Source organism: Oncorhynchus mykiss, chromosome 10 (genome assembly GCF_057628025.1).
Source record: "Oncorhynchus mykiss isolate SJ-2025 chromosome 10, ASM5762802v1, whole genome shotgun sequence".
Taxonomy (NCBI): Eukaryota; Metazoa; Chordata; class Actinopteri; order Salmoniformes; family Salmonidae; genus Oncorhynchus; species Oncorhynchus mykiss.
The window spans coordinates 1,860,294-1,881,257 of NC_143031.1; the positions used below are offsets into that span (position 1 = coordinate 1,860,294).

At 46.1% G+C, this 20,964-nt stretch overlaps 1 protein-coding gene across 3 annotated transcripts in view; it reads right to left on the minus strand.

The window, feature by feature from the left end:
- Positions 1–20,724, minus strand: part of slc7a1a (solute carrier family 7 member 1a) — a 103,508-nt gene extending 82,784 nt beyond the window's left edge. For all 3 annotated transcript variants that reach the window (XR_016484076.1, XM_036989485.2, XM_036989484.2), the window contains exons 1-2: positions 20,462–20,724; positions 7,190–7,433 (exon numbers count right to left, since the gene is read on the minus strand). Coding sequence is in view for 2 of the 3 variants with exons in the window: in XM_036989485.2 (XP_036845380.2) it covers positions 7,190–7,376 (187 nt within the window). In the remaining variant the exon portion in view is untranslated. The remainder of the gene's footprint in view (positions 1–7,189; positions 7,434–20,461) is intronic.
- Positions 20,725–20,964: the final 240 nt, after the last annotated feature.

The window sequence follows — 20,964 nt, forward strand, 5'->3', positions numbered from 1 at the left end:
CAACCTGCATGGAACAGCTGTCAACCTGTATGGACCAGCTGTCAACCTGTATGGACCAGCTGTCAACCTGTATGGAACAGCTGTCAACCTGTATGGAACAGCTGTCAACCTGTATGGAACAGCTGTCAACCTGTATGGAACAGCTGTCAACCTGTATGGACCAGCTGTCAACCTGTATGGAACAGCTGTCAACCTGTATGGAACAGCTGTCAACCAGTATGGAACAGCTGTCAACCTGTATTGTACAGCTGTCAATCTGTATGGAACAGCTGTCAACCTGTATGGAACAGCTGTCAACCTGTATGGAACAGCTGTCAACCTGTATGGAACAGCTGTCAACCTGTATGGAACAGCTGTCAACCAGTATGGAACAGCTGTCAACCTGTATTGTACAGCTGTCAACCTGCATGGAACAGCTGTCAACCTGTATGGACCAGCTGTCAACCTGTATGGAACAGCTGTCAACCTGTATGGAACAGCTGTCAACCTGTATGGAACAGCTGTCAACCTATATGGAACAGCTGTCAACCTGTATGGAACAGCTGTCAACCTGTATGGACCAGCTGTCAACTTGTATGGAACAGCTGTCAACCTGTATGGAACAGCTGTCAACCTGTATGGAACAGCTGTCAACCTATATGGAACAGCTGTCAACCTGTATGGAACAGCTGTCAACCTGTATGGAACAGCTGTCAACCTGTATGGACCAGCTGTCAACCTGTATGGAACAGCTGTCAACCTGTATGGAACAGCTGTCAACCTGTATGGACCAGCTGTCAACCTGTATGGACCAGCTGTCAACCTGTATGGAACAGCTGTCAATCTGTATGGAACAGCTGTCAACCTGCATGGAACAGCTGTCAACCTGTATGGAACAGCTGTCAACCTGTATGGAACAGCTGTCAACCTGCATGGAACAGCTGTCAACCTGTATGGAACAGCTGTCAACCTGTATGGAACAGCTGTCAACCTGTATGGAACAGCTGTCAACCTGTATGGAACAGCTGTCAACCTGTATGGAACAGCTGTCAACCTGTATGGAACAGCTGTCAACCTGCATGGAACAGCTGTCAACCTGTATGGCACAACTGTCAACTTGTATGGAACAGCTGTTTTTGGGTCCTTAAATTAAACTGGTATACTTTTTTATTTATCACAATTTTCTTTAGTCAATTTTGCTATTTAATGCCGACAGACAAGTTCCTTACCTACTCCCACTTGCCTGTAATCCTGCAATCAGTTGGTTTTACTTTTGGATAGAGCAGATATTTCCATATATTTTTGTTAGCTGCTTGTATGACATAAGTCCACCAATCCTATTGGTTATATCCTTTACATATTTATACATTATACAATAACTTTTTTTTTTTGTCAATTAGTATATTTGAGTTGAACCACAATATTTGTGGTAATATTTGTTCTGTCTTTTCTGGTGGATTAAACTGAAATTGCAACCAACTTTCTATCGCTTGTTTTAAAAATTGCGATATTTGGAGCTGTTTTTATTTTAAAATAATTCAAAGTGAGAGGTTGTTATCTGAATAAAGGGAAAACATGGGGTAAGCCATTCTTACTAATCTGCTACAGATCCAGTCGGATTAAAGAATATTTTTTTGTAAGACTGAAGCCTTTAGTGAGAGGTCCAATGCTTTAATATTGAATCATTTCTGCCCTCCGAATTCGTATTCAGGTATTCTGTTTAATTTTGTCTGGCTTGCTGTTCCAAATAAAGTGGAATATTCTTTGCTCATAAAATTATTAAAACTAATCGTTAGGTGTAGGCTGGGCCATAAGTAAATAGGTTAACTGTGACATGACTATAGAATTAATCAGGGTGATTTTTTTCCACAAATAGACAGGTGTTGTCATTTCCACGGTAGCAAGATTTGATCTAATTTGGCTAACTTTCTATTAAAATATATTGTAGTGAGATTATTTATTTATTTTTGGATATGAATACTGAGTTTGTCCACTTGTATTTTTTTGTGAATCAATATGTAATATGATACAATATATACTTATATATATATATAAGTAATATATACTTTGGGTTGTAATCCAGAGAGGTTAGAAAAATTATCTAGATCCTCTATGAGGCTGTGGAGGGATCCAAATTGAGGATTTAAGGGAAAATATCAATCGTCAACACCTTTGTTTTTAAGCCCATTGATGCTACTGTTGGATCTAATTTAACAGCTGACATTTTGATGGCCATGGTAAATAAATATGCTAAAAGTGAAAAACCTTGTTTTTACTTTTCTTGACAGTTTAATACTGTACATAACTTTACCCTATTGTGTAAGAGATTCTCCAAAATCAAAGTATTCCAGGCAATTACGTATATATAGAAACTCCAGTCCTACTTTATTAAAGGCCTTTTCAAAGTCATCTATGAACACCAGGCCTAGTTTCACAGATTGTTCATAGTGTTCTATTGTTTCCAATAATTTGATTGAACCTATATTTAACTAGACAAGTTAAGAACAAATTCTTATTTACAATGACGGCCTACCGGGGAACAATGGGTTAACTGCCTTGTTCAGGGGTAGAACGACAGATTTTTACCTTGTCAACTCGGGGATTCGATTTAGCAACCTTTCAGTTACTGGCCCAATGCTCTAACCACTAGGCTACCTGCTGATTACTGGCCCAATGGTCTAACCACTAGTCTACCTGCTGATTATTGGCCCAATGCTCTAACCACTAGTCTACCTGCTGATTACTGGCCCAATGCTCTAACAACTAGTCTACCTGCTGATTACTGGCCCAATGCTCTAACCACTAGTCTACCTGCTGATTACTGGCCCAATGCTCTAACCACTAGGCTACCTGCTGATTACTGGCACAATGCTCTAACCACTAGGCTACGCTGTTGGTTACTGGCCCAACGCTCTAACCACTAGACTACCTGCTGATTACTGGCCCAATGCTCTAACCACTAGGCTACCTGCTGATTACTGGCCCAATGCTCTAACCACTAGGCTACCTGCTGATTACTGGCCCAATGCTCTAACCACTAGGCTACCTGCTGATTACTGGCCCAATGCTCTAACCACTAGGCTATCTGCTGATTACTGGCCCAATGCTCTAACCACTAGGCTACCTGCTGATTACTGGCCCAATGCTCTAACCACTAGGCTACCTGCTGATTACTGGCCCAATGCTCTAACCACTAGGCTATCTGCTGATTACTGGCCCAATGCTCTAACCACTAGGCTACCTGCTGATTACTGGCCCAATGCTCTAACCACTAGGCTACGCTGCTGGTTACTGGCCCAACGCTCTAACCACTAGGCTACCTGCTGATTACTGGCCCAATGCTCTAACCACTAGGCTACCTGCTGGTTACTGGCCCAACGCTCTAACCACTAGGCTACCTGCTGGTTACTGGCCCAATGCTCTAACCACTAGGCTACCTGCTGGTTACTGGCCCAATGCTCTAACCACTAGGCTACCTGCTGATTACTGGCCCAATGCTCTAACCACTAGGCTACCTGCTGATTACTGGCCCAATGCTCTAACCACTAGGCTACCTGCTGATTACTGGCCCAATGCTCTAACCTCTAGGCTACCTGCTGATTACTGGCCCAATGCTCTAACCACTAGTCTACCTGCTGATTACTGGCCCAATGCTCTAACCACTAGTCTACCTGCTGATTACTGGCCCAATGCTCTAACCACTAGGCTACCTGCTGATTACTGGCACAATGCTCTAACCACTAGGCTACGCTGTTGGTTACTGGCCCAACGCTCTAACCACTAGACTACCTGCTGATTACTGGCCCAATGCTCTAACCACTAGGCTACCTGCTGATTACTGGCCCAATGCTCTAACCACTAGGCTACCTGCTGATTACTGGCCCAATGCTCTAACCACTAGGCTACCTGCTGATTACTGGCCCAATGCTCTAACCACTAGGCTATCTGCTGATTACTGGCCCAATGCTCTAACCACTAGGCTACCTGCTGATTACTGGCCCAATGCTCTAACCACTAGGCTACCTGCTGATTACTGGCCCAATGCTCTAACCACTAGGCTATCTGCTGATTACTGGCCCAATGCTCTAACCACTAGGCTACCTGCTGATTACTGGCCCAATACTCTAACCACTAGGCTACGCTGCTGGTTACTGGCCCAACGCTCTAACCACTAGGCTACCTGCTGATTACTGGCCCAATGCTCTAACCACTAGGCTACCTGCTGGTTACTGGCCCAACGCTCTAACCACTAGGCTACCTGCTGGTTACTGGCCCAATGCTCTAACCACTAGGCTACCTGCTGGTTACTGGCCCAATGCTCTAACCACTAGGCTACCTGCTGATTACTGGCCCAATGCTCTAACCACTAGGCTACCTGCTGATTACTGGCCCAATGCTCTAACCACTAGGCTACCTGCTGATTACTGGCCCAATGCTCTAACCTCTAGGCTACCTGCTGATTACTGGCCCAATGCTCTAACCACTAGGCTACCACCCCACTTATATTATCTCCAATGTATCGTCCATGTCTGATTAGGATACATAATATCTGACAATACCTTTTTAATTCAATGTTTTCTACATTTTGCAAGAATATTTGCATCACTACACTGATGTGTAAGGGGTCCCCAGTTGTTTTTAAATGGACTGGATCTGTATATGTACCACCTGGGTCCTGTTACTGTTCTTCTTGCTGAGCATCTGATAGTCTGCCATTTTATAGGAGTGGTTAAAACATGAGTACATTAAAACAAGGTTTGGTCAACTGCTATGACATCCAGCCCTGGAGTTTTCCAGGACTTAAAGATTTTAATTGCATCAAGAAGTACCTCTGTATTTTGGCTTTCACATGAGTCTTTCTCTACAGATGTTCATTTGACATTATTAATAGAACAAACAAATCTTTCCAATTACTCTATGTTGTTGTCTTAGGTTTCTCTTTATGAAGTGGTGTGTTGTCTCTTGTCGTGATGTGTGTTTTGTTCTACTTACTTCACCTCAGTTGTACTCCATCTAGCTATTAAAAAATACAAACTTGATTATCTTAATTTATTCCCACAATTGACAAATAATACGCATAATAATATAAGCCCTTCAATGAAGGATTGTTACCCGTATACTACCACTATACTACTATACTACTACTATTTTACTACTACTATACTACTGCTATACTAATATTATACTACTACTATACTACCACTATACTACTATACTACTACTATTATACTACTACTATACTACTGCTATACTAATATTATACTACTACTATACTACTCCACACTGCTACAGTATTACTACTATTATACTACCACCATACATACTACTACTATTTTACTACAACTATACTACTGCCATACTAATACTGTAGTACTACTATACCACTCCACACTGCTACAGTATTACTACTATTATACTACCACCATACATACTACTACTATTTTACTACAACTATACTACTGCCATACTAATACTGTAGTACTACTATACCACTCCACACTGCTACAGTATTACTACTATTATACTACCACCATACATACTACTACTATACTACTACTATACTACTACTATACTACTGCTATACTAATATTATACTACTACTATACTACTGATATACTAAGGCTATACTACTACAGTACTATTACTATTATACTACCACTATGCTACTCTACACCACTACAATTACACTACCACTATACTACTCTACACTACTACAGCACTACTACTATTATACTACTACTATACTACTACTATTATACTACCACTATACTACTACTATTATACTACCATCATACTACCACTATACTACCATTATACTACCACTATAATACTACTACTATACTACTACTAATATTCTAACACAATACTACTACTGTTATACTACCACTACACTACATATTTTATACTACCACTATACTACCGATATTATACTACCACTATATTAATATTATTATACTACCACCATACCACTACTATTACACTACCACCATACTACTACTATTATACTACGACTATACTACCACTATTCTACTACTCTTATACTACCACTATACTACTAATATTATACTACCACTATACTACTACTATTATACTGCCACTATACTACTACTATTATACTACTACTATTGTACAACCACTATACTACGACTATTACACTACTACTATTATACTACCACTATACTGCTACTATTATACTACCACTATGCTACTACTATTATACTACTACTATTATACTACCACTATACTACTGCTATTATACTACTACTATTATACTACCACTATACTACTGCTATTATACTACTACTATTATACTACCACTATACTACTACTATTATACTACCGCTATACTACTACTATTATACTACTACTATACTACTACTATTATACTACTACTATTATACTACTATTATACTACTATTGTACTACTACTATTATGATACCACTATACTACATATTTTGTACTACCACCTTACTGCCGATATTATACTACCACTATACTACTACTATTATACTACTACTATTATACTACAACTATACTACTACTATTATACTACTACTATGCTACCACTATACTACTACTATTATACTATCGCCATACTACTGCTATTATACTACGGCTATACTACTACTATTATAATACTACTATTATACTACCACTATACTACTACCATTATACTACTACTATTATACTACCACTATACTACTACTATTATACTACCGCTATACTACTACTATTATACTACTACTATTATACTACCACTATACTACTACTATTATACTACTACTACTATACTACCACTATACTACTACTATTATACTACCACTATACTACTACTATTATACCATCACTATACTACCACTATACTACTACTATTATACTACCCCTATACTACTACTATTTTACTACCACTAAACTACTACTATTTTACTACTGCTATACTACTACTATTATACTACTACTATTAGACTAATAATACCACTTCTACAGTACTACTACCACTACTACTACTACTACTACTACTACTATTATAGTACACTATACTACTACTGCTACTACAGTACTGCTACTATACAACTACACTACTACTACTACAACTATTTTGCTACTATTAGTACTACTACCACTACTACCACTACTATAACTACTACTACAACTACTATTACAACTACTAAAACTCCTATTACTGCTACTACTACTGCAGTACATTACCTGCATTCTCTCTGGCCACGGCCCCAGCCAGGACGTAGACCCCAGCTCCCAGAGTACTGCCCACCCCCAAAGCCACCAGGTCGAAGGTGTTGAGACATCGGGACAGACGGGAATCTTCACTGTTACAGTCCACAACCTTGACACGCAGCAGCTGCTTCCCAAAGCCTAGCAGCTTCTCCAGGGCCATGCTGAGGGGTCACAGTCAGACGGAGGTCAAAGGTCAGAGGGGAGAGGTCACATACACCTGAGCACGAGAGAGGACGAGAAAGAGGATGGGACAGATTAGAATGCTGATAAGAACACAGTAGCAGAACTGCAGCCCTCCAATGTAGGGACTGTTTACATGCTCCTCCTGTCACTCCCCCCCTTCCACCTCTAACCCCTCTTTCTCCTACCCCCGCCTTCCACCAATACTATATATTGGTATTCACTGAGGCAACAGTAGGCAAACAGAGAGGAAGAGGAAGTGACAGGACAACGTACAGATATAAACATAGAGGAAGAGGAAGTGACAGGACAACGTACAAATGTAAACAGAGAGGAAGAGGAAGTGACAGGACAACGTACAGATGTAAACAGAGAGGAAGAGGATGTGACAGGACAACGTACAGATGTAAACAGAGAGGAAGAGGAAGTGACAGGACAACGTACAGATGTAAACAGAGAGGAAGAGGAAGTGAAAGGACAACGTACAGATGTAAACAGAGAGGAAGAGGAAGTGACAGGACAACGTACAGATGTAAACAGAGAGGAAGAGGAAGTGACAGGACAATGTACAGATGTAAACAGAGAGGAAGAGGAAGTGACAGGACATCGTACAGCAGCTTCAGAACGGTCATGTTGTTATGATCTCCTCATATAAGTGGAGGCACTTGCCATCCAGTCAACTCTGAGAAAAACTACTTTAAATAGGACTTGTGCAAGTTGTTTATATGCCTGCTCCTGGTGTTGTGTGTTTTTCGAGCATTGTGTTGCATTATGATGTGTTGTGATGTGTTGTGCTGTGTACGTTGTTGTGTGTACGTCCGTATGTTTCTGTGTTTCACTTCTCTGTGTCCAATGTTTACATAAAGTTTGTGTTGAGTGGTTGGTAGGTGGGCTAGTCAGGGATTTCCTGTCCCTAGAGTGATGAAGACAGCAGGAGACCCTTTATAGGGATAAGAGACGGTCCACCAGAATGATCATGTCTCCAGGTCACAACAGCACAACTCATTTAAACTGGTAATAATTGCACAACAACACAGGCCCTCTTTTACACTTTTATTTAGCTAGGCATGTAACTTAAGAACAAATTCTTATTTTACAATGATGACATACCCCGGCAAAACCCTCCACTATCCCAGACGACGAGAGGCCAACTGTGCGCCGCACAATGAACTGGTAATAATAACAGAACAACACAGCTAATTTAAACCGGTAATAATTACATAATAACACAGCTGATAATAATAGCTGTTTACTCTGCTGTCATAATATAACATGTGTTGTCCTGGTGATAGCTCTTTACTCGGGGTAAGGTCGTTCAGTTCATATTCCGCAAACGTGTGTGTATGTGGGTGTGTGTGTGTGTGTGTGTGTGTGTGTGTGTGTGTGTGTGTGTGTGTGTGTGTGTGTGTGTGTGTGTGTGTGTGTGTGTGTGTGTGTGTGTGTGTGTGTGTGTTATAAGAGTTTTGTGATTACTAATACTTGGTATTTTAATATGTATTATGGGTGTAATCTGTTTTTAATGATCGTTAAGATGTGTAGATCCATGGTTTCAGCTTTGCTACAACTACAGCTCTGTCACACCATGGACTACAGCTCTGTCACACCATGGACTACAGCTCTGTCACACCATGGACTACAGCTCTGTCACACCATGGACTACAGCTCTGTCACACCATGGACTACAGCTCTGTCACACCATGGACTACAGCTGTCACACAATGGACTACAGCTCTGTCGCACCATGGACTACAGCTCTGTCACACCATGGACTACAGCTCTGTCACACCTTGGACTACAGCTCAGTCACACCATGGACTACAACTCTGTCACACCATGGATGACAGCTCTGTCACACCATGGACTACAGCTCTGTCACACCATGGACTACAGCTCTGTCACACCATGGACTACAGCTCTATCACACCATGGACTACAGCTCTGTCACACCATGGACTACAGCTCTATCACACCATGGACTACAGCTCTGTCACACCATGGACTACAGCTCTATCACACCATGGACTACAGCTGTGTCACACCATGGACAACAGCTCTGTCACACCATGGACTACAGCTCTGTCACACCATTATAAGAGTTTTGTGATTACTAATACTTGGTATTTTAATATGTATTATGGGTGTAATCTGTTTTTAATGATCGTTAAGATGTGTAGATCCACGGTTTCAGCTTTGCTACAACTACAGCTCTATCACACCATGGACTACAGCTCTGTCACACCATGGACTACAGCTCTATCACACCATGGACTACAGCTCTGTCACACCATGGACTACAGCTCTGTCACACCATGGACTACAGCTCTGTCACACCATGGACTACAGCTCTGTCACACCATGGACTATAGCTCTGTCACACCTTGGACTACAGCTCTGTCACACCATGGACTACAGCTCTGTCACACCATGGACTACAGCTCTGTCACACCATGGACTACAGCTCTGTCACAACATGGACTACAGCTCTGTCACACCATGGACTACAGCTCTGTCAAACCATGGACTACAGCTCTGTCACACCTTGGACTACAGCGCTGTCACACCATGGACTACAGCTCTGTCACACCATGGACTACAGCTCTGTCACACCTTGGACTACAGCTCAGTCACACCATGGACTACAACTCTGTCACACCATGGATGACAGCTCTGTCACACCATGGACTGCAGCTCTGTCACACCATAGACTACAGCTCTGTCACACCATGGACTACAGCTCAGTCACACCATGGACTACAGCTCTGTCACACCATGGACTACAGCTCTGTCACACCATGGACTACAGCTCTGTCACACCATGGACTACAGCTCTGTCACACCTTGGACTGCAGCTCTGTCACACCATGGACTACAGCTCTGTCACACCATGGACTACAGCTGTGTCACACCATGGACGACAGCTCTGTCACACCATGGACTACAGCTCAGTCACACCATGGACTGCAGATCAGTCACACCATGAACTACAACTCTGTCACACCATGGACTACAGCTCAGTCACACCATGGACTACAGCTCTGTCACACAATGGACTACAGCTCTGTCACACCATGGACTACAGCTCAGTCACACCATGGACTACAACTCTGTCACACCATGGATGACAGCTCTGTCACACCATGGACTGCAGCTCTGTCACACCATGGACTACAGCTCTGTCACACCATGGACTACAGCTCTGTCACACCATGGACTACATCTCTGTCACACCAAGGACTACAGCTCTGTCACACCTTGGACTACAGCTATGTCACACCATGGACTACAGCTCTGTCACACCATGGACTACAGCTCTGTCACACCATGGACTACAGCTCTGTCACACCATGGACTACAGCTGTGTCACACCATGGACTACAGCTCTGTCACACCATGGACTACAGCTCTGTCACACCATGGACTACAGCTCTGTCACACCTTGGACTACAGCTCTGTCACACCATGGACTACAGCTCTGTCACACCATGGACTACAGCTCTGTCACACCATGGACTACAACTCTGTCACAACATGGACTACAGCTCTGGTACACCATGGACTACAGCTCTGTCACACCATGGACTACAGCTCTGTCACACCTTGGACTACAGCTCTGTCACACCATGGACTACAGCTCTGTCACACCATGGACTACAGCTCTGTCACACCTTGGACTACAGCTCTGTCACACCTTGGACTACAGCTCAGTCACACCATGGACTACAACTCTGTCACACCATGGACTACAGCTCAGTCACACCATGGACTACAGCTCTGTCACACCATGGACTACAGCTCTGTCACACCATAGACTACAGCTCAGTCACACCATGGACTACAACTCTTTCACACCATGGATGACAGCTCTGTCACACCATGGACTGCAGCTCTATCACACCATGGACTACAGCTCTGTCACACCATGGACTACAGCTCTGTCACACCAGGGACTACAGCTCTGTCACACCTTGGACTACAGCTCTGTCACACCATGGACTACAGCTCTGTCACACAATGGACTACAGCTCTGTCACACCATGGACTACAGCTCAGTCACACCATGGACTACAGCTGTGTCACACCATGGACTACAGCTCTGTCACACCATGGACTACAGCTCTGTCACACCATGGACTACAGCTCTGTCACACCTTCGACTACAGCTCTGTCACACCATGGACTACAGCTCTGTCACACCTTGGACTACAGCTCTGTCACACCATGGACTACAGCTCTGTCACACCATGGACTACAGCTGTGTCACACCATGGACTACAGCTCTGTCACACCATGGACTACAGCTCTGTCACACCATGGACTACAGCTCTGTCACACCTTGGACTACAGCTCTGTCACACCATGGACTACAGCTCTGTCACACCTTGGACTACAGCTCTGTCACACCATGGACTACAGCTCTGTCACACCATGGACTACAGCTCTGTCACACCTTGGACTACAGCTCAGTCACACCATGGACTACAACTCTGTCACACCATGGATGACAGCTCTGTCACACCATGGACTACAGCTCTGTCACACCATGGACTACAGCTCTGTCACACCATGGACTACAGCTCTATCACACCATGGACTACAGCTCTGTCACACCATGGACTACAGCTCTATCACACCATGGACTACAGCTCTGTCACACCATGGACTACAGCTCTGTCACACCATGGACTACAGCTCTGTCACACCATGGACTACAGCTCTGTCACACCATGGACTACAGCTCTGTCACACCATGGACTACAGCTCTGTCACACCATGGACTACAGCTCAGTCACACCATGGACTACAGCTCTGTCACACCATGGACTACAGCTCTGTCACACCATGGACTACAGCTCTATCACACCATGGACTACAGCTCTGTCACACCATGGACTACAGCTCTATCACACCATGGACTACAGCTCTGTCACACCATGGACTACAGCTCTGTCACACCATGGACTACAGCTCTGTCACACCATGGACTACAGCTCTGTCACACCATGGACTACAGCTCTGTCACACCATGGACTACAGCTCTGTCACACCATGGACTACAGCTCTGTCACACCATGGACTACAGCTCTGTCACACCATGGACTACAGCTCTGTCACACCATGGACTACAGCTCTGTCACACCTTGGACTGCAGCTCTGTCACACCATGGACTACAGCTCTGTCACACCTTGGACTACAGCTCTGTCACACCATGGACTATAGCTCTGTCACACCTTTGGACTACAGCTCAGTCACACCATGGACTACAACTCTGTCACACCATGGATGACAGCTCTGTCACACCATGGACTGCAGCTCTGTCACACCATGGACTACAGCTCTGTCACACCATGGACTACAGCTGATTCACACCATGGACTACAGATCAGTCACACCATGAACTACAACTCTGTCACACCATGGACTACAGCTCAGTCACACCATGGACTACAGCTCTGTCACACCATGGACTACAGCTCTGCCACACCATGGTCTACAGCTCAGTCACACCATGGACTACAACTCTGTCACACCATGGATGACAGCTCTGTCACACCATGGACTACAGCTCTGTCACACCATGGACTACAGCTCTGTCACACCATGGACTACAGCTCTGTCACACCTTGGACTACAGCTCTGTCACACCATGGACTACAGCTCTGTCACACCTTGGACTACAGCTCTGTCACACCATGGACTACAGCTCTGTCACACCATGGACTACAGCTCTGTCACACCTTGGACTACAGCTCAGTCACACCATGGACTACAACTCTGTCACACCATGGATGGCAGCTCTGTCACACCATGGACTACAGCTCTGTCACACCATGGACTACAGCTCTGTCACACCATGGACTACAGCTCTATCACACCATGGACTACAGCTCTGTCACACCATGGACTACAGCTCTATCACACCATGGACTACAGCTCTGTCACACCATGGACTACAGCTCTGTCACACCATGGACTACAGCTCTGTCACACCATGGACTACAGCTCTGTCACACCATGGACTACAGCTCTGTCACACCATGGACTACAGCTCTGTCGCACCATGGACTACAGCTGTCACACCATGGACTACAGCTCTGTCGCACCATGGACTACAGCTCTGTCACACCATGGACTACAGCTCTGTCACACCATGGACTACAGCTCTGTCACACCATGGACTACAGCTGTGTCACACCATGGACTACAGCTCTGTCACACCTTGGACTGCAGCTCTGTCACACCATGGACTATAGCTCTGTCACACCTTTGGACTACAGCTCAGTCACACCATGGACTACAGCTCTGTCACACCATGGATGACAGCTCTGTCACACCATGGACTGCAGCTCTGTCACACCATGGACTACAGCTCTGTCACACCATGGACTACAGCTCATTCACACCATGGACTACAGATCAGTCACACCATGAACTACAACTCTGTCACACCATGGACTACAGCTCAGTCACACCATGGACTACAGCTCTGTCACACCATGGACTACAGCTCTGCCACACCATGGACTACAGCTCAGTCACACCATGGACTACAACTCTGTCACACCATGGATGACAGCTCTGTCACACCATGGACTACAGCTCTGTCACACCATGGACTACAGCTCTGTCACACCATGGACTACAGCTCTGTCACACCTTGGACTACAGCTCTGTCACACCATGGACTACAGCTCTGTCACACCTTGGACTACAGCTCTGTCACACCATGGACTACAGCTCTGTCACACCATGGACTACAGCTCTGTCACACCTTGGACTACAGCTCAGTCACACCATGGACTACAACTCTGTCACACCATGGATGGCAGCTCTGTCACACCATGGACTACAGCTCTGTCACACCATGGACTACAGCTCTGTCACACCATGGACTACAGCTCTATCACACCATGGACTACAGCTCTGTCACACCATGGACTACAGCTCTATCACACCATGGACTACAGCTCTGTCACACCATGGACTACAGCTCTGTCACACCATGGACTACAGCTCTGTCACACCATGGACTACAGCTCTGTCACACCATGGACTACAGCTCTGTCACACCATGGACTACAGCTCTGTCGCACCATGGACTACAGCTGTCACACCATGGACTACAGCTCTGTCGCACCATGGACTACAGCTCTGTCACACCATGGACTACAGCTCTGTCACACCATGGACTACAGCTCTGTCACACCATGGACTACAGCTCTGTCACACCATGGACTACAGCTCAGTCACACCATGGACTACAGCTCTGTCACACCATGGACTACAGCTCTGTCACACCATGGACTACAGCTCTGTCACACCATGGACTACAGCTCTGTCACACCATGGACTACAGCTCTGTCACACCATGGACTACAGCTCTGTCGCACCATGGACTACAGCTGTCACACCATGGACTACAGCTCTGTCGCACCATGGACTACAGCTCTGTCACACCATGGACTACAGCTCTGTCACACCATGGACTACAGCTCTGTCACACCATGGACTACAGCTCTGTCACACCATGGACTACAGCTCAGTCACACCATGGACTACAACTCTGTCACACCATGGATGACAGCTCTGTCACACAATGGACTGCAGCTGTGTCACACCATGGACTACAGTTCTGTCACACCATGGACTACAGCTCAGTCACACCATGGACTACAGCTCTGTCACACCATGGACTACAGCTCTGTCACACATGGACTACAGCTGTGTCACACCATGGACTACAGCTCTGTCACACCATGGACTACAACTCTGTCACACCATGGACTACAGCTCTGTCACACCATGGACTTGGACTACAGCTCTGTCACACTATGGACTACAGCTCTGTCACACATGGACTACAGCTTTGTCACACCATAGACTTTAGCTCTGTCACACCATGGACTACAGCTCTTTCACACCATGGACTACAGCTCTGTCACACATGGACTACAGCTCTATCACACCATGGACTACAGCTCAGTCACAACATGGACTACAACTCTGTCACACCATGGACTACAGCTCTATCACACCATGGACTACAGCTCTGTCACACCATGGACTATAGCTCTGTCACACCATGGACTACAGCTCTGTCACACCATGGACTACAGCTCTGTCACACATGGACTACAACTCTTTCAAACCATGGACTACAGCTCTGTCACACCATGGACTACAGCTCTGTCACACCATGGACTACAGCTCTATCACACCATGGACTACAGCTCTGTCACACCATGGACTACAGCTCTATCACACCATGGACTACAGCTCTGTCACACCATGGACTACAGCTCTGTCACACCATGGACTACAGCTCTGTCGCACCATGGACTACAGCTGTCACACCATGGACTACAGCTCTGTCGCACCATGGACTACAGCTCTGTCACACCATGGACTACAGCTCTGTCACACCATGGACTACAGCTCTGTCACACCATGGACTACAGCTCTGTCACACCATGGACTACAGCTCAGTCACACCATGGACTACAACTCTGTCACACCATGGATGACAGCTCTGTCACACCATGGACTGCAGCTCTGTCACACCATGGACTGCAGCTCTGTCACACCATGGACTACAGTTCTGTCACACCATGGACTACAGCTCAGTCACACCATGGACTACAGCTCTGTCACACCATGGACTACAGCTCTGTCACACCTTGGACTGCAGCGCTGTCACACCATGGACTACAGCTCTGTCACACCTTGGACTACAGCTCTGTCACACCATGGACTATAGCTCTGTCACACCTTTGGACTACAGCTCAGTCACACCATGGACTACAACTCTGTCACACCATGGATGACAGCTCTGTCACACCATGGACTGCAGCTCTGTCACACCATGGACTACAGCTCTGTCACACCATGGACTACAGCTCTGTCACACCATGGACTACAGCTCTGTCACACCATGGACTACAGCTCTGTCACACCATGGACTACAGCTCAGTCACACCATGGACTACAACTCTGTCACACCATGGATGACAGCTCTGTCACACCATGGACTGCAGCTCTGTCACACCATGGACTACAGCTCTGTCACACCATGGACTACAGCTCTGTCACACCATGGACTACAGCTCTGTCACACCTTGGACTACAGCTCTGTCACACCATGGACTACAGCTCTGTCACACCATGGACTACAGCTCTGTCACACCATGGACTACAGCTCTGTCACACCATGGACTACAGCTGTGTCACACCATGGACTACAGCTCTGTCACACCATGGACTACAACTCTGTCACACCATGGACTACAGCTCTGTCACATCATGGACTTGGACTACAGCTCTGTCACACTATGGACTACAGCTCTGTCACACATGGACTACAGCTCTGTCACACCATAGACTTTAGCTCTGTCACACCATGGACTACAGCTCTTTCACACCATGGACGACAGCTCTGTCACACATGGACTACAGCTCTATCACACCATGGACTACAGCTCAGTCACAACATGGACTACAACTCTGTCACACCATGGACTACAGCTCTATCACACCATGGACTACAGCTCTGTCACACCATGGACTATAGCTCTGTCACACCATGGACTACAGCTCTGTCACACCATGGACTACAGCTCTGTCACACATGGAATACAACTCTTTCAAACCATGGACTACAGCTCTGTCACACCATGGACTACAGCTCTGTCACACCATGGACCACAGCTCTGTCACACATGGACTACAACTCTGTCACACCATGGACTACAGCTATGTCACACCATGGACTTGGACTACAGCTCTGTCACACAATGGACTACAGCTCTATCACACCATGGACTTCAGCTCTGTCACACCATAGACTACAGCTCTGTCACACCATGGACTACAGCTCTGTCACACATGGACTACAGCTCTATCACACCATGGACTACAGCTCAGTCACACCATGGACTACAACTCTGTCACACCATGGACTACAGCTCTGTCACACCATGGACTATAGCTCTGTCACACCATGGACTACAGCTCTGTCGCACCATGGACTACAGCTCTGTCACACATGGACTACAACTCTGTCAAACCATGGACTACAGCTCTGTCACACCATGGACTACAGCTCTGTCACACTATGGACTACAGCTCTATCACACCATGGACTTCAGCTCTGTCACACCATAGACTACAGCTCTGTCACACCATGGACTACAGCTCTGTCACACATGGACTACAGCTCTATCACACCATGGACTACAGCTCAGTCACACCATGGACTACAACTCTGTCACACCATGGACTACAGCTCTGTCACACATGGACTACAGCTGTGTCACACCATGGACTACAGCTCTGTCACACCATGGACTACAACTCTGTCACACCATGGACTACAGCTCTGTCACACCATGGACTTGGACTACAGCTCTGTCACACTATGGACTACAGCTCTGTCACACATGGACTACAGCTCTGTCACACCATAGACTTTAGCTCTGTCACACCATGGACTACAGCTCTTTCACACCATGGACTACAGCTCTGTCACACATGGACTACAGCTCTATCACACCATGGACTACAGCTCAGTCACAACATGGACTACAACTTTGTCACACCATGGACTACAGCTCTATCACACCATGGACTACAGCTCTGTCACACCATGGACTATAGCTCTGTCACACCATGGACTACAGCTCTGTCACACCATGGACTACAGCTCTGTCACACATGGACTACAACTCTTTCAAACCATGGACTACAGCTCTGTCACACCATGGACTACAGCTCTGTCACACCATGGACTACAGCTCTATCACACCATGGACTACAGCTCTGTCACACCATGGACTACAGCTCTATCACACCATGGACTACAGCTCTGTCACACCATGGACTACAGCTCTGTCACACCATGGACTACAGCTCTGTCGCACCATGGACTACAGCTGTCACACCATGGACTACAGCTCTGTCGCACCATGGACTACAGCTCTGTCACACCATGGACTACAGCTCTGTCACACCATGGACTACAGCTCTGTCACACCATGGACTACAGCTCTGTCACACCATGGACTACAGCTCAGTCACACCATGGACTACAACTCTGTCACACCATGGATGACAGCTCTGTCACACCATGGACTGCAGCTCTGTCACACCATGGACTGCAGCTCTGTCACACCATGGACTACAGCTCAGTCACAACATGGACTACAGCTCAGTCACACCATGGACTACAGCTCTGTCACACCATGGACTACAGCTCTGTCACACCTTGGACTGCAGCGCTGTCACACCATGGACTACAGCTCTGTCACACCTTGGACTACAGCTCTGTCACACCATGGACTATAGCTCTGTCACACCTTTGGACTACAGCTCTGTCACACCATGGACTACAGCTCTGTCACACCATGGACCACAGCTCTGTCACACATGGACTACAACTCTGTCACACCATGGACTACAGCTATGTCACACCATGGACTTGGACTACAGCTCTGTCACACAATGGACTACAGCTCTATCACACCATGGACTTCAGCTCTGTCACACCATAGACTACAGCTCTGTCACACCATGGACTACAGCTCTGTCACACATGGACTACAGCTCTATCACACCATGGACTACAGCTCAGTCACACCATGGACTACAACTCTGTCACACCATGGACTACAGCTCTGTCACACCATGGACTATAGCTCTGTCACACCATGGACTACAGCTCTGTCGCACCATGGACTACAGCTCTGTCACACATGGACTACAACTCTGTCAAACCATGGACTACAGCTCTGTCACACCATGGACTACAGCTCTGTCACACTATGGACTACAGCTCTGTCACACATGGACTACAGCTCTGTCACACCATAGACTTTAGCTCTGTCACACCATGGACTACAGCTCTTTCACACCATGGACTACAGCTCTGTCACACATGGACTACAGCTCTATCACACCATGGACTACAGCTCAGTCACAACATGGACTACAACTCTGTCACACCATGGACTACAGCTCTATCACACCATGGACTACAGCTCTGTCACACCATGGACTATAGCTCTGTCACACCATGGACTACAGCTCTGTCACACCATGGACTACAGCTCTGTCACACATGGACTACAACTCTTTCAAACCATGGACTACAGCTCTGTCACACCATGGACTACAGCTCTGTCACACCATGGACCACAGCTCTGTCACACATGGACTACAACTCTGTCACACCATGGACTACAGCTATGTCACACCATGGACTTGGACTACAGCTCTGTCACACAATGGACTACAGCTCTATCACACCATGGACTTCAGCTCTGTCACACCATAGACTACAGCTCTGTCACACCATGGACTACAGCTCTGTCACACATGGACTACAGCTCTATCACACCATGGACTACAGCTCAGTCACACCATGGACTACAACTCTGTCACACCATGGACTACAGCTCTGTCACACCATGGACTATAGCTCTGTCACACCATGGACTACAGCTCTGTCGCACCATGGACTACAGCTCTGTCACACATGAACTACAACTCTGTCAAACCATGGACTACAGCTCTGTCACACCATGGACTACTGCTCTGTCACACCATGGACCACAGCTTTTTCACACATGGACTACAACTCTGTCACACCATGGACTACAGCTCTGTCACCCCATGGACTACAGCTCTATCACACCATGGACTTCAGCTCTGTCACACCATGGACTATAGCTCTGTCACACCATGGACTACAGCTCTGTCACACATGGACTACAGCTCTATCACACCATGGACTTCAGCTCTGTCACACCATGTATTACAAGTTCTGTAGTGACTATTCTGAAGTTAGATGCAACAAGTTCCTAAACACACAGGTTAGCAGAACAAGTTCCTTAACACACAGATTAACAGAACAAGTTCCTAAACACACAGATTAACAGAACAAGTTCCTTAACACACAGATTAACAGAACAAGTTCCTTAACACACAGATTAACAGAACAAGTTCCTGCACACACAGATTAACAGAGCAAGTTCCTTAACACACAGATTAACAGAAGGGAAGCATGTACTCACTCACAACCAACCGCCAGGAGTTATACTTGAAAGAGAGGACGGAGAGAGAGAGAGAGAGAGAGAGAGAGAAAGGAAGGAAGAGAGACGGACAGAGAGCATAGTAGATTGATTAGTAGGTATATCTGTTAACTCCTCCAGTGTGAGTGCTGGTGGTGTAGAGACCAGTGCTGTTCTAAAATAGAACCATGAGGAATCACATGGCAGCACAGCTATTCCAGGCAGCTAGCTCCTCTGACTGCAAGGATACAGCTCCTCCCCACTCTAACACAGCCAATCTAACGCAGCTAGCTCCTCTGACTGCAAGGCTACAGCTCCTCCCCAATCTAATACAGTCTAACACACTGACAGAAAGAGGCATATAGGCACACGCTCACATGTACGAGCACACACACACAGACAGCTACAGTGACTACTCACCCACTGACCCACATTTCTTAGACTCACGGAAATAAAAGTACATACACACAAATCTCACACGAACATGCTGTGTGCTGTCATCAGTG